General features: G+C 62.2%; 1 protein-coding gene across 9 annotated transcripts in view; it reads right to left on the bottom strand.

Moving 5' to 3' along the window:
* The window catches only part of NCOR2 (nuclear receptor corepressor 2), a 264,349-nt gene that overhangs the window by 66,373 nt on the left and 183,858 nt on the right, over window positions 1-14,118 (bottom strand). For 8 of the 9 annotated variants that reach the window (XM_075434969.1, XM_075434975.1, XM_075434976.1 and 5 more), the window contains exon 15: window positions 658-782. In XM_075434969.1, the coding sequence (XP_075291084.1) occupies window positions 658-782 (125 nt within the window). The remainder of the gene's footprint in view (window positions 1-657; window positions 783-14,118) is intronic. The other variant, XM_075434972.1, reaches the window with a different exon arrangement.

The following is a 14,118-nucleotide window of genomic DNA, read 5'->3' as shown; positions in this document are numbered from 1 at the left end:
AGACCATTCAAATTCATCCCTGCCTCCTCCTCATTTATCTTCCTGAAAGGGACCTGCTGGTAAATGTCTTCGCAGCCTAGATATAATGAAGCCAGATGTTCTTTTAAACCAAGTACTAAGCCCATTACAGATAGCTAGCGGTCTGCGTGCCAACCTTTCCCCGCCACGGCTCTGACGCCGCGCGTTGGGCGCGAGGGAGGCAGAGCCGGCTGCAGCCCCTCATCTGGGAGCGCTCACGTGGACGTCGATAATGCTAAAGGTGAAGTGCCACGCTCGGCTGCACCCGGACTGCTCCTCCGACTCCCAGAGGGTTTTGCAACAACAAAACCACCTGGAGGATCGAGGGGCTTTGCGGGTCGATTGGGTTTATGTAAAAAAAAGCGTCTCAGAGTCACCTTCCCAGTCTGGGAGCAGCAGGGAGGAGAAACGAAGAGGAGAGCGGGCTCTGCCCTTCCCTCCCTGCGGAGGAGGCGAGGTGGGCGCATGTGGTCCCGCACGGGGTCAGGCAGCCCTGGACCACGCTGCGTCCCACCGCCGCATCCTAGTGCTGCATCCCGCGGCCACACTCCACCAGCACAATCCACCGCCGCGGCCCCAGCCCCACGCCCAGCCCTCGCTGGAGACGCGGGCGAGCCAGGCAGGGAGGGCTGTCCTTACTTGGTCAGTTCGTCTTTGTCGTTCTCTGTTTCCTGCTTGTCTTCCTCCTTCTCTCCCTCCTTCTCCTTTTCTTTCTCTTTTTCATCTTTCTCTTCTTGGCTGCTCCGGGGCATTTGCTGCTGCTGCTGCAAAACAAGGGATGTCAAACAAAACCACCCCTCAGCGCCGAGGCGGATACGTCGCAGCACCTGCGCCAACCTAAACAAACGCGGCGACACAACGCGGGGGGGGCAGCGGCCAAGAGGAAAACGTGCTGCGGGCAGGGGGTACGGGCAGAGGGTGCAGGCAGAGGGTACAGGCAGGGGGGGTACAGGTAGAGGGGGTAGAGGCAGAGGGGGTACAGGCAGGGGGGGTACAGGCACAGGGTACAGGCAGGGGGGGTACAGGCGGGGGGGGTACAGGCGGGGGGGGGTACAGGCACAGGGTACAGGCGGGGGGGTACAGGCGGGGGGGGTACAGGCACAGGGTACAGGCAGGGGGGGTACAGGCAGGGTGCTTACAGAGGCCACGGGGGCCGAAAGCTTTCCGGGGAGCTCGGAGGCAGTTTGGGCTCAGGCGCGGCAGCCGTGCTCCAGCTCCCATTCCAGGCAGCAGGACAGCCCCCGCGGCTCCCCCGGATCTGACCCGGGGGGAGGCAGGGAGGTGAGAACCCCCACTCTGTTCCCTGCAGACGACGGCTTAGCAACATCGGTCGCAGTTTGCAGCCAGGGGGATGGATTTTGCTGGAGCACGAAGGCAATGGCGGCACCAGAGACGCCCCGAGGCTCAGCGATACCAATGCCGTGATCTTCTTCCCAAGCACCTACCACGGCCCATGGGGAAAGCTGACAGCCCCATATCACCGAGAAGGGAAGGCGCCCGGCTCTGCACCCGCACCACCTGGCAGCCTCGATGGAGGCCGTGCACCCAACCGCCCCGACGCCGCTGCTTCGCTCGGACCGAAGCCGCTGCGGTACCCGAGGGAGCGACGCAGCGACTAGAATAGTTCTGGATTTTGTTTCAACAGCTGCAGGAAGGAGGATGCTGGGGAGGCCTGGTTCCCCTGACCTCCCTTCCCTCTGGCGACTGGCAAACGAGAGACGTTTCATAGAGAAGTAGAAATTAGAGACGGAAATGATTTATTAAACCATCCTGCTCCTGGCTAATGCAAAGCTGCTCACTCCAGGAAACCCACCCGGGCTCACCCGGCCCCTGCCCAAGCTGCAGGGCTTCCACCACCCCTCGGTGACGTAACGGGGGAGGAAAATCACCTTAAACTAGATTTATCAGCGGAAAGTACGATCCCAGGTGGCCTAGTCTGGCCATCACGCAGCCGTTCGGCCAAGAGCGGACAAGGTGTGCCCGTGTCCCTCGAGCCGGGGGACCAGCCTGTCCCCGCTCCCTGCCTTGAACGCCGGTGTCCCCGCGGCCGCAGCGCTGGGTGTGAGCTAAACCCTCTGCCCCCATGCGCTGGTGCTAAAACGCACGGAGCTGTCAGATCAGGCTTTGGAGCAGTTTAATGAGGAATCTGCTGATTCTTTCGGGCCCCAGTTCCAGACAAGTCACAGGATCACAGAATGTTCGGGGTTGGAAGGGACCTCTGTGGGTCACCCAGTCCAACCCCCTGCCAAAGCAGGGTCACCCAGAGCAGGCTGCACAGGACCTTGTCCAGGCGGGTCTGGAATATCTCCAGAGAAGGAGACTCCACAGCCTCCCTGGGCAGCCTGGGCCAGGGCTCCGTCACCCTCAGAGGGAAGAAGTTCTTCCTCATGTTCAGCTGGAGCTTCCTCTGCTTCCGTTTGTGCCCGTTGCCCAAGTCCTGTCGCTGGGCACCACTGGAAAGAGTCTGGCCCCGTCCTCCTGACACCCACCCTGCAGATATTTGTAAGCATTTCTAAGGTCCCCTCTCAGCCTTCTCTTCTCCAGGCTGAAAGTCCTTAAAACACAGGTGCTGCCGTCACCGAAACTTCGGGGACTTTCAGTTCCTCCTTGCACGGGTGGAGGCAGCCGTGCCACCGGGACCCCTGCATGCGTGGCAGCCTCGGCCAGCCCCCGCGGCACCTCCGTGCCCGCACACGTGCCGAGCATGCCCGTGACGCGTCAGCTCGCCACCTTGGGAACGGCTCTGTGGGATGCAAGGAGGGGAAGGGCTGCGAAAGGGGAGCTGGGGAACGGTTGAGATGAGCACTTGGTCGCTGAAGATTTTCCAGCGTCCATAAATCTGTAACGGCTGGCGAAGGGGCTGTCTCCTGCCATGCAGCAGTGCCAGGCACTGCCCTCGCCAGCCCCCGAGCCTGGCAGCAGAAGAGCAAGGGGCAGCCACCACGCGCGTTTCCCCAGCTCTGCCCTGAACTCTCTGACTCCTGCTGAGTCACGCTGCGGAGCCGTGGTGAACCCCGAGCATGGGTTGAGCCCAGATACCCATGAGGTGAGGGCTGTGACCTGCGAGGGCCGGGTGGGGAGCAGGGCAGGCTCTGCCCCAGCCCTTCACCAAGGGATGGGATCCCAGATGATCATTCACCACCTCGTTGTGAATATTTTTTTTCGGGGGGTGGGGGAAACCCTGCATCCCGGAGATCCCAGCTCCCTCAGGTGTAAACCCAGCTCTCCTCCAGCTGCAAACCCAGCTGCGACCGCCCCAGTCCCTGTCCCAGTATCGGGCTGGTGCAGGCTCCCAAGGGAAGCTTCAGCATCATCTCATCTTGTCCCGCGTGCGTTCGAACTGAGCAGCCATCGCAGCTCTTCCCCAGAGGAATGGGCTGGGATGGTGGCGATGCCAACACGCTCCCTGCGCCAGTCTGCAAAAGCAAGGGTGGAAAGGCAGGGAGCAGCGCGAGTGGCTGCGGACACTCCCGCCGCAACGCAGGCGCGTCCCTGGAGAGGCACTGACGGAGCTTCGGCATGAGGAGGACGGGCAAACCCCGCTGGCCTGGCTTCAGCCGGCCGCTGTGCATCCCTCTCCTCCCGGAGGTTTCAAGCCCAGGCTGGTGGGACATCAAATTCTGGCTTCTGGAAGGGCAGAGGAACATCTCGATCCAAGCATGCCCTCTAGTGATTGCCCTGCTCCAGCCTCGCAGGGTGCCCGCTGCCAGGAGCAAGAGCCGAGTGGGCGCAGCGCCCTGCACGCAAAGGGATGGGACGGGATGGGACAGGGGGTCTCTCACCTGCCAGCCCTCTCCTGCCAGGCTGAAATGCATAAATTGGGCAGCATCATCACCATGAGGCCACGGTGGGGAGAACTGTCCCCAGCTCCACCCGTGGCTGTGTTTGTGTCTTCATCTGAGGAAGGCTCCTGGCCACGTGCTGCTCTGAGCTCTGGCAAGCACACGGTAGTGGCTCATCTCCTGTGCCAGGGCTTGGCTGTACGGCGCAGCACCCCCCAAACACCCAGGGAAGCACCTCTGGGGACGGGCACGCTCACAAACGCCACCTTACATCCCTCCCATCACAAACACCACCTTACAAACCATCCCACCCGGGGTAGGTGCAGGGCTGGGGGCTGCGGGGCCGGCTGGAGCACCCAGAGCCCTGGGGGGGAGCGGGTACCCCGGAGTCACCGACAAAGCTGCGCAAGAGCTCAGCTACCCACGGCACGTGGGGAAAGGAGGTGGGACACCCCGTCGGAGACCGACCACAGCAGCCACCTCAGCCCATCCACGCTGCACGCTCTACCCCAAACCTCCGACCAGTTGGCATCGGAGCTGGACCGAGGCACGGCACGGCGCAGGGAAGCCACAGCCGGGAACCTGTGAGCCGGCCGGCCCCCCGGCATGTGGCCACCCCCGCGGTGCACGGGCAGGCTATTCTTAGGGCTGGCCACGGACCAGCGCTGGATGATTCAAGGGACGGGACGCCGTCCCAAAGCGTGACAGGCCAGGAAATGCTTCCCCAATTACCAGCCGATGTTTTCCTCTGATTCACGCTGCCCCGGTTAGAGGTGGACGGGCAGGTGGGTCAGCTCTTCGCGGACACGCCAAAGGCCGGCAACCAAAACCACTCGGCTCCCAGCGAGCTCAAACCTCTCTCCACCTACCCCCCTGTCCCCCTGGGGAGGAGGCAGCCCACATCCCGCAGGCAAAGCAGGTACCAGCTCCTCACCTTGCACAAGAAGGCGAAGGGACGTGCCCGAGGCCACGGATGATGCCTGTGGCAGAGGGCAGGGCTGTCCCTCCTGTCCCTCCCTCCCAGGTCGGACGCTCCAACCGCCGGACCGCCCTTCCTCCCCAGCATCATCGCTGCTTGTTTTTGCTGCCGACACATCCTGTTTATTTAAAAAGGCCCCGGGACAAAAATCGCACGCGGGGATGCGTGAGCGGGAGGCCGATCGCGCTGCAAGCCCACGGGGACGGGCGGCCTCCTTCCCCGGCGTGAGCTGCTCCGTAATTACAAACATCTGGTCACCTCCAGCCCAACTCCCCACCGGCCCCGGAGCAGCTGGAGAGGAGCGGAGCGCTGCCAGCTCTCCCGGGAGCACCGCCGGCCACCCCGGCCGGGGCCCACGGCCAGGCTCACCCACCCGCCCCGGTGCCCGGCTCCCCTCCGGAGCCACACAGCCCACCCAGCCCGGCCAGCTCCATCGTGCTGGCACGGTCCGGGGACCTCAGCCGCCGCCAAGCTCCGGCTCCAAGCACGCTTTTGGGGAACACCGGCTTCCAGGTAGGTGCCGGACACCGAGACGTTGGCCCTGCTGAGAACCGACCGACTCGCTGCACGTCCCGGCGGCGGGTCTGGCTGGGAGAGAGCCCCGGCGAGGAAGAGGTGCAGCTCCTCCCACCGTGTTTACTTCCTCCGCCGAGGCTCTGCCTGCTCCTGGAAGCAGGACGGGAGGGCAGGAGGAGGTGGGGGGAGCACCTCCCCAACCTTCGCCCTCCCCAGCACCCCACGGAGCTGCCACCCACCTTGGCACAGAGACGGTGAAACCGGCCAGAAACCCCTTCCCAGCCGGCGGCGTGTCCCCAGCCTCCGAAGCACCCCGCTCGCACGCCCAGCACGGCTCCGGACCCTCGCCTGGCCCGAGTCACTCACCTCCCCGCTCCCCGGCTCCCGCGAGCGGCCGGTGCCCAGCAGCCCCATCGGCGGCTCCCGGCCCCTGCTCACCGCCCAGCCATCCGGGCGCGCTGCGCCTCACATTCTCCGGCGCTGAAGGCTTCCTGACGATTTGCATAGTTAAGCCGTAAACTAACCACAACATTCCTCTTACGATTTTGCAATCTGCTGGAATAACGTGGTCGCTCTAAGTCGAGTCGATGAATCATCATCTATAAACCACAGCTCTCGTCACCGGGGCTCTCAGCGCTGGCTGCAGCCAGCGTGATTAATCCGCCAGGATGCCAAGCTTCACCTACGGCGCAGGGCTATTTATTTTCCAAACTTCCAAACCTCCGGAAAAACGATTGCTCCTGCCTTTCCCGTCCGCTCCGCAATGAGATGTGCCGGGCTGCGGCAGGGGACCAGGGACCACGCCAGAGCCCCGCGCAGAAACGGCCCCGGCTGCCTGCAGGGCATCCCGGTGTGAACCACGGGACCGTGCACCTTGCACCCGCGCCGTCTCCCAGTCCCCCCTCGCTCCCTGCTCCGCAGCACCCTCAAAATATGCACCAAAAAACCACGGCTGCCAGCACGGCTCAGGTCCCCAGCCTTGGTCCTGCTGGGAACAGGGACAGGCACTGCCACCATCTCACAACAGCTCTCCCTGCGACGTTTAGCTGAGCTCATCCCTGGGAGCCCCGTTCCTGCCCCAGGACCATCAGCTCCTGCCACCCCCGGCCACGCCGCTTGCCGGCTCGGGTCACGGTGACGGCACTGTGTGAGAACCCATTCCCAAACCCAAATAGCAGCTGGGGGTGATGTCTCCTCACTCTCATGGCAGGTTTCGATGGCAGACTGGCTGCATGGAGGATGCCAGTTGGCTGCCAAGAGATACACCACATCCATTAACGTCATTACGGTGCCATGGCCTCTTCACAGAATCACAGCATGGTAGGGGTTGGAAGGGACCTCTGTGGGTCACCCAGTCCAACCCCCTGCCGAAGCAGGGTCACCCAGAGCAGGCTGCACAGCACCGCGTCCAGGCGGGTCTGGAATATCTCCAGAGAAGGAGACTCCACAACCTCCCTGGGCAGCCTGGGCCAGGGCTCTGTCACCCTCAGAGAGAAGAAGTTCTTCCTCATGTTCAGGTGGAACTTCCTCTGCTTCAAGTTGTGAACTTCTCACAAAAGATGGAACACACCACGGAAACCACTGACTCCTGTTTGCTCCTGAAGTCAGGAGGGAGCACGCCACGATGCTCTCGTGGAGACGGGGCGTGCGTGCCAGGCTGAGCTGTGAGGCAACTCCTTTCAGTGCCGCTCGCGCCCGTCCCCGGGCACCGCAGGCAGCGAGCTCTGGGCTCTGTGCTCGAAGGCGGCTTCGCAGCCCTTGCCCACCGGCTCGCTGCAGCAGCGCGGTGACATGTGCCAACCCCCTCCCCAGCACGCCAGGCCTCACCTCCTCAGGCCTCCCTTGGAGGGAGCTGCGCCCTGCCACCGCGAGCCCTGTCCCCTCCAGCAGCCAGGAGCACCCGCTCGCCCGTGCCGGCTCCTCGCTTCGTCCGCAGGTGATGTCAGATCGATGGCATTTACGATGTTCTCCAGGGGCACTCGGCTGCGGCGCAGGCTCAGCCCGAGGTCACTGCGATCAGGGAGCTCCAAATTAAAACCAGCTTGAGATAAGCCCAAGACAAAAGGCCAGCGCTACGCTGGCCAGCAACACCTGGGGCTTGCTTTGCTGCTTCTCCCACAGCCCCAGCATGCCCGCGACGGCCGTCTGCGTCCATGGGTGCCTGCCGGTGTCACCCTGAATGTCCCATGGGCTCCAGTGCCACAACTCGGGGCAGGACGCACGGCGCTTCGGTGGGTGTCGGCACTCGGTCCCCAGCCCTCTCCCCGGCCCCGTGGGACGCTGCACGGAGCATCTCTGCCAGGAGCGGGGCTGTCCTCTCTCCTCCACCACCCCTATCCATCCTTCCACCTGCTTTCAAGCTCTCCCTCCGGCAGGTCACACCACTGAGAACCAAGGCAGGGACTGTCCCAGCGAGCACCCGCAGCACCAGCCTCCTCTTTAGCCACCACGTTGCACCCGAGCTCTCCCCAGAGCATCCTTCCCCATTTGCCAGGGTCGTAGCAGAGGTCGAGGCACCCACCACCGAGGTCCGATGCCGCACGGCCGCTGCAAATGTGCTCCCCGCATGTCCCTACCCAGGCTTCGACGGCAGGCTGGATACGGAACGTGGGGAGGAAGGCTTAAAAATATTTGTATGTATCATGTAGCTGGCTCCCAGGGCCCGGAGCCTCCGATGGGATGGTCTGGAACGCCTCAGCTCTGGCTGCCACCCACCACCACGCAGCCTGGCTTCTCACGACCGCGCGCAGCACCCTCCGCTCATGGGAGCGACCACAAAGCAAAACAAGCCGCTGCCAAAACAACAAGGAGAGGAAGAGGAATGTCTGCCGGCAACTTGGCTTTGATCGCTCGTGTCCCGGGGCTGGGTTTGATGCTGTCGGCTGCGCAAGCAAGCCGAAAAATCAAAGGGCCAGGCTTGGACTTGATAAGGAGAACGATAGCAAGCGTGGAGCTCGCGCAGCTCAGCTCCGACCGCGACAGCCCGGAGCTGCGCTGCTCCTCCGCCAGTAAACAACAAACTCCGCAGGACAGCAGCCAGGACATGGCAGAGACGGAAAATGCCGTGCCCAGCGTCCCGGGAGGCACCGAACGAGCCCCGCGCACGCTTGCCAGCACCGCAGGCCACAAAACCCGACTGGTGCCAGCAGCAAGGGAAAAGGGCCCTGCCGTGGGAAAGCCCCGCGCCGTCTCCCAGGCAGCCGGTCCTGGGGGCGAGCTGCGTGCCAGGGACAAGGAGAGGGGACAGCGGTGGGACCGCAGGGATGCCGGACCCCGCAGCATCGCCTGCCGGACCACGGCATGACCGCGTCCAGGGCACGCACCCGAGCGTGGGCTCCTCTCCGGCGGCACCGGGAGCCTGTCGGGCACGGACCCCTGCGCGGCTCAGCCCAGCATGGTGGGCGCTGACGCCTTCCCGCTGCTTGCTCCTTCACCTTGGTGAAGCACAGGAGCGATTTTTACAGGACCCTGCTCACTCGGATCCCTCCTGAACTCACCGAGGGCCTTTCCATAAGAGGAAATGTTTCTTTTTTGGGCTGCTGCTGAGTTTTTTAAAAAGTGATTTGATTGCTCACGAAGGGAAAATGACCCAAGGGGAAGAGGCTGTAACGCTCGGAAGCCATGGGGATGAGCCCCTGCCCTGCCCCAGGCGGGGAACACGTGTTTTCTCTTCTCCTGTGGTTTGCTTTACGCCGCTCCCCACCGCTCGCAGCCCCCCAGCCGCACTGCTGACCCCCCCCAGGCCCTCCAACAGCGGAAGGCGCCCGGCCAGCGGCTGGGGGGGTGCAGAGCAGCATCCGCGCACGCTGCAGACGCACCGGGGGAAAAGCAAGCCCCGCATCCTCGCAGAAGCAGCTTTCTCCAAGATTTTCAGCTTTACCTGCTTCAGAAAGCAACTTAGCAACGACGCGACCGATTTCCCATCCGTTCCCAGCCAAACCTGGATACCAACAACAGACGAAACAACACATCCCCAAATCCAACCACTTCTATTGCTCCCTGTCCCACCCGGATCGGTAACACCCAGCCCGGGTCCCAAACCCCCGTCCTGAGGAGTACTCACGTGGGTGCAGGCGTGGTGGAACGCTCGCTGGGAGGTCGCATCGACCCGCTGCTGGAGAAACACCAGTCCGAACTCGGGGGCCAACCGGAATTGGAGGGTTCACGTCACTTTTAAGTGACTATTTTCTTATCGCTAACTGCAGCCGCGATCAAACCGCGTGGAAGAGCCTGGCTGTGGTGGCCAAAGCGTCCATCAGCAAGTGGTCCATCGGCAGCCCGTGCCGCGGAGGGAAGCGGCTGTGCATCCCTGCCTGCCGGTGCCCGTCCCCGCGGGTCTCCCTGCCGTCCCGGCGCTGCCAGCAGCCCGCGAGCCTCCGCTGGGACCCGGGGACCAAGGAGCCATCCTCCTGCGGCAACGCATCCTTCGATTCTTTTCCCAAATACGGCCACATCTTTCTCACTTCATCACCCCCAAAACTGCAGCTGGGATTTCAGGAATGCGAGTTTCCATTGTGCTCGCCCGATTACGCTGTCTGGAGGGGTGGTAGAGCTGTGGGAAAGCTGCAACGCCCTCGGCACGGGGGAACGGGCACGAGGCACCTTCCAGGGCACACCTGGGGGACAGGGAGCGACGGGAGCCCAGACCAAAAGAGCAGGCGCCAGTGGAGGGCTACGGGATCGGTATCAGCTCGGCCACCGCGGCTTCTCACACCTTGCCCACCTCCTCTGCGCAGGCACCCCGGTGCTCAGCCTCACCGGCGACAGGGCAGCGACGGCCCCTGGGTGACAGCCCTCTCCCAGCCCTGCTCGGTACCTGGCCACCTCGGCACCCCGGAGGGGGCAGGTGATGCTCCTCTTCCGAGGCACAGACGTGAACGCGGGCCCTGGCAGAGAGCACGCAGCCAAGCACAGGGTGGGCTGCAGACACGAAGCCCTCACCCGCGAGCCCCCCAGCACTGCTGTCAGGCTTCCCCACGAACTGGGAAGCACCAGAGCCACAGGGAGCTGCAGGAAAAGCAGAAAAAACAGGTATTTTCCCAGAAACAACCATTTGTCCCAACGATGTCTTCACAAGCCAGCCACTGAGCACGACCCTCTGTGCTCAAGGGAAGCTACACTGCCCTGGTGAGGCCCCATCTGCAGTGCTGTGCCGAGTTCTGGGCGCCCCAGTTCAAGAAAGATGAGGAGCTACTGGAGAGAGTCCAGCGGAGGGCTACGAGGATGGTGAGGGGACTGGAGCATCTCTCCTATGAGGAGAGGCTGAGGGAGCTGGGCTTGTTCAGCCTGGAGAAGAGAAGGCTGAGAGGGGACCTTAGAAAAGCCCATAAATATCTCAAGGGCGGGTGTCAGGAGGACAGGGCCAGACTCTTTCCAGTGGTGCCCAGCGACAGGACAAGGAGCAACGGGCACAAACTGAAGCAGAGGAAGCTCCAGCTGAACATGAGGAAGAACTTCTTCCCTCTGAGGGTGATGGAGCCCTGGTCCAGGCTGCCCAGGGAGGTTGTGGAGTCTCCTTCTCTGGAGATATTCCAGACCCGCCTGGACGCGGTTCTGTGCAGCCTGCTGTGGGTGACCCTGCTTGGGCAGGGGGTTGGACTGGGTGACCCACAGAGGTCCCTTCCAACCCCCAACATGCTGGGATTCTGTGATTCTGTGAAGCCCAGTGCTCTCCATGAGGATGGCTTTGGACCACTTTTGAGGATTCTGGGGGTTAGCTGCTTTTGTCTGGGTGTTTTTTTGTGGCTAAATGGAGATGCAGATTTAAAGAGCCAGAGCCCCAGCAACGAGCTGACCTGGCCCAGCCCTCACACGACGGCAGAGCCAGGGGACAGGACGGCAGGGCCACCTCACCGCAACATCCCAGCAGCGGAAGACAAACCCGCGCCCCAATGCCGACACCCCGGGCATCCCTTCCAACCGCCCCTGCCCGCTCCGCAGACCATTTCAGTACTCTTTAAAACACAACGCTCAGGTCGGCGCAGGGTTAAACACTGGCGGAATCATTTACTGGTGTCTGCGGCAGCACAGTTTACCGGCCACAGGCGGGGCCGCTGCTGTGCGATGTGCTGCATTACGAATCCAGGATTTTATGACAAGTGTCTCCCCGCGTCTGAAAGAGAAGTTGTCAAACCCTTTGTCAGCAACGAGGAGCCACTCCCCGGACTGATGAAAATCGAATGCTTCCCAGAAATAATTATCACTCCTCTCGTTAGCCGCTGTGGTTAACGGAGCAGGGGCACACGCACAGTCTAAGAGGCAGCGTGCCGAGCTCCGGGCCCGATCCTCGCGGGGAAGGAGAGGTGACGGCAGGGCGAGGCGGGACTGCGGCGGGGGCTCGGCTCTGCGCCGGGGACGGGGAGCATGGCGAGCCGGAGCCGCGGGCCGGCGGTGCCCGGCTGGCAGCCCGAGCCCTGCCAGCCCCGTCGGCTGGGACGGCGCCGAGGAGAAAAAAGTAGACGGGTTGTTTATAAAAACCCAGGGTTGGGGCTGTTTATCCGCGCTGGGGAGGGGAGCAGTTTGTGTCTGGGGAGGGTGGGACAGCCGGCGGGACGGATAATTCGATTTGGGTTTTGGCGGGGGGCAGGCGAGAGGGTGGGCCTGGGAAAGGCCGTGGGCCCTGGCAGGGGACCGCGCCGGCTGCCCGGGCAGGTCACGCCGCAGCCCAGCGCCGCTGGCACGGCTCCGGCTCCAGCACCGCTCCCCGGCAGAGCAAGGGGAGTCCAGGCAGCTTCGGTCCCCCTGGGTGCCACGGAGCGAGTCCTCGAAAGCGTCAGCGCTGACCCACGGGGCCATTCGCCGGGGGATACGTGAGCAGCGTCTGACAGCCGCCCATGACTTCATCCACCTCTGAGTCATCCTCAGGGTGGGCAGGCGGCTCCTCCGGCCGCCCATCGCTGCTGCCGACCCACCCGTCGCCGGACAGAGCGTCGGTGGCTTTGCCGGCGGGACGGCCGCCCGTCTCCCCATCCCGGCGCGGTGCGGGAGCCGGGCAGCCTCTCCCCCCGGCAACCCACCGGCACGGCTGCACGGAGCATCGCCAGCGCGCCGCGGCCGCTCCGGCGCCATGGGGGCAACGCTACTCCCAAAAATCAAAGCGAATTTCTTCTGGAATAAAAACCCCGCATGGAGCAATCACGTTGAAATGGAGACGCTTTTCTTCCAGCACGGTCTCAGCCCGACGCTCGCGCTGCCGCAGCCCGGCTGAACAGCTTGCCCAAAGAGCGAAGCACATGGCGCTAATTTCCTAGCTCCAATTTTGGTGCCCCCCGCTACAGACTCAGGGGTGTTCGTAGAAAGATGCTCTTCGAAACACCCTGAAGAGCAGCTGCAACAGCCCCCCAGGCGATACATCCACGCAAGGGCCCTTCATTACAAGCTCATGCAAATTTACGCTGATTACTAAATTCTGGATCCGATCCTTTTACCATGACTCAAAGTTTTTTTTTTTTTTTTTTTTTTTTTTTCCCAGTGAGAAATTACACACTTGGAAGTTATTCCTCTTGCCATTGCTTCCCCCCTTTGCAGAGTTAAACAGCATTCTCCATACCCAAACGCAGAGGATTATTTTAGAAAGGATCTTCATCTCGGGAGCCCGAATCTTACGCCTCACGCTCCATCCGGTGCCTCCCATTCACCGGTGCTGGGGACGGCAGCGTGCCGGGAGCAGACGGCTGCTCGCTTTTCTGACAAAGTGGAAGCAGAATCATGTGAAGTCCCCGCTCTTGGCAGGAAATTTTTAGCAATAAGTAGCAGCTTTATGAGGAATATCCTTTGCCAGGGGACCATCAGCCAGTGAGCAGTGGGATTCTTATTTTTTAATGGACTTTTAATAAGTAGGCCACAATGATCATCTTGACACCAGAGTAGCTTTATTTCTACGTGTAATTATCTCCACTTCGCTCTCCAGCTACCCGCAGCCTCAAAGAGCAAACAAGACCACCAACCTCTCCGTGAGAAAAGGAGCAAGAAAGCAGCACAGAGCCACTTGAAACGCTGCTTGTATCGGGCCTCGTCCACTCCTCTCATCTGATATCAAAGTCAACCTCTCCTCCCCTCCTCTAAATCAATTACACCTCACTTTTGGCGTTTAACCGCTCCCACCAGCTTCTGGCAGGACTTTTACCATCACATTCCTCCCTTCGTTACCTTAAAATCCCACCCTAAAACCACTCTCTGCCCAGCGCAGCCTCCCTCCGTGGCACGGACCCGGCCGCGCTGCCCTGCCAGCCCCTGCCGTCTCCTCTCCGCGGCAGCGTGCCCTTCCCCAGCCCGCGCTCCTCCGCGCGCAGCCTCGCAGGCGAGGGATGCAGGCGACTCGCAGAGATGCTGGGGGTAGCACCGCACCGAAGCGTGCGTCCCCAGACCTCCCAGGAGCTCCGCGGGAGAGCTGCTCCGGGCTGGATTTTAGGCAGCAGCTCGTGTTCTGCACCTCTCTCCTGCTGCTGTTTGCGCAGCCAGCCCTTGGCTCTCAAAGCTCCTTCAAGCATCCCATCTTCCACCTGAGCACCCAACAGTAACGGGACATATTCACCGCTTCGCTTTTCCCCCCAGAATCACTCACAGAATCATAGAAAGTTTTGGGTCGGAAGGGACCCCTAGAGGTCATCTAGTCCAACCCCCCCGCAGCGAGCAGGGACACCGCTAACTAGATCAGGTTGCTCAGAGCCCTGTCCGACCTGGTCTTGAATGTTTCCAGGGATGGGGCCTTCACTACCTCTCTGGGCAACCCATTCCAGTGTTTCACCACCCTCATTGTAAAGAATTTCTTCCTTATATCCAGCCTAAACCTACCCTGTTTTAGTTTAAAACCATTACCCCTCG

This window comes from Opisthocomus hoazin, chromosome 13 (genome assembly GCF_030867145.1).
Source record: "Opisthocomus hoazin isolate bOpiHoa1 chromosome 13, bOpiHoa1.hap1, whole genome shotgun sequence".
Lineage (NCBI taxonomy): Eukaryota > Metazoa > Chordata > Aves > Opisthocomiformes > Opisthocomidae > Opisthocomus > Opisthocomus hoazin.
Note: the sequence above shows the minus strand (reverse complement) of the source record. Positions and strands in the feature narration are given on the sequence as shown.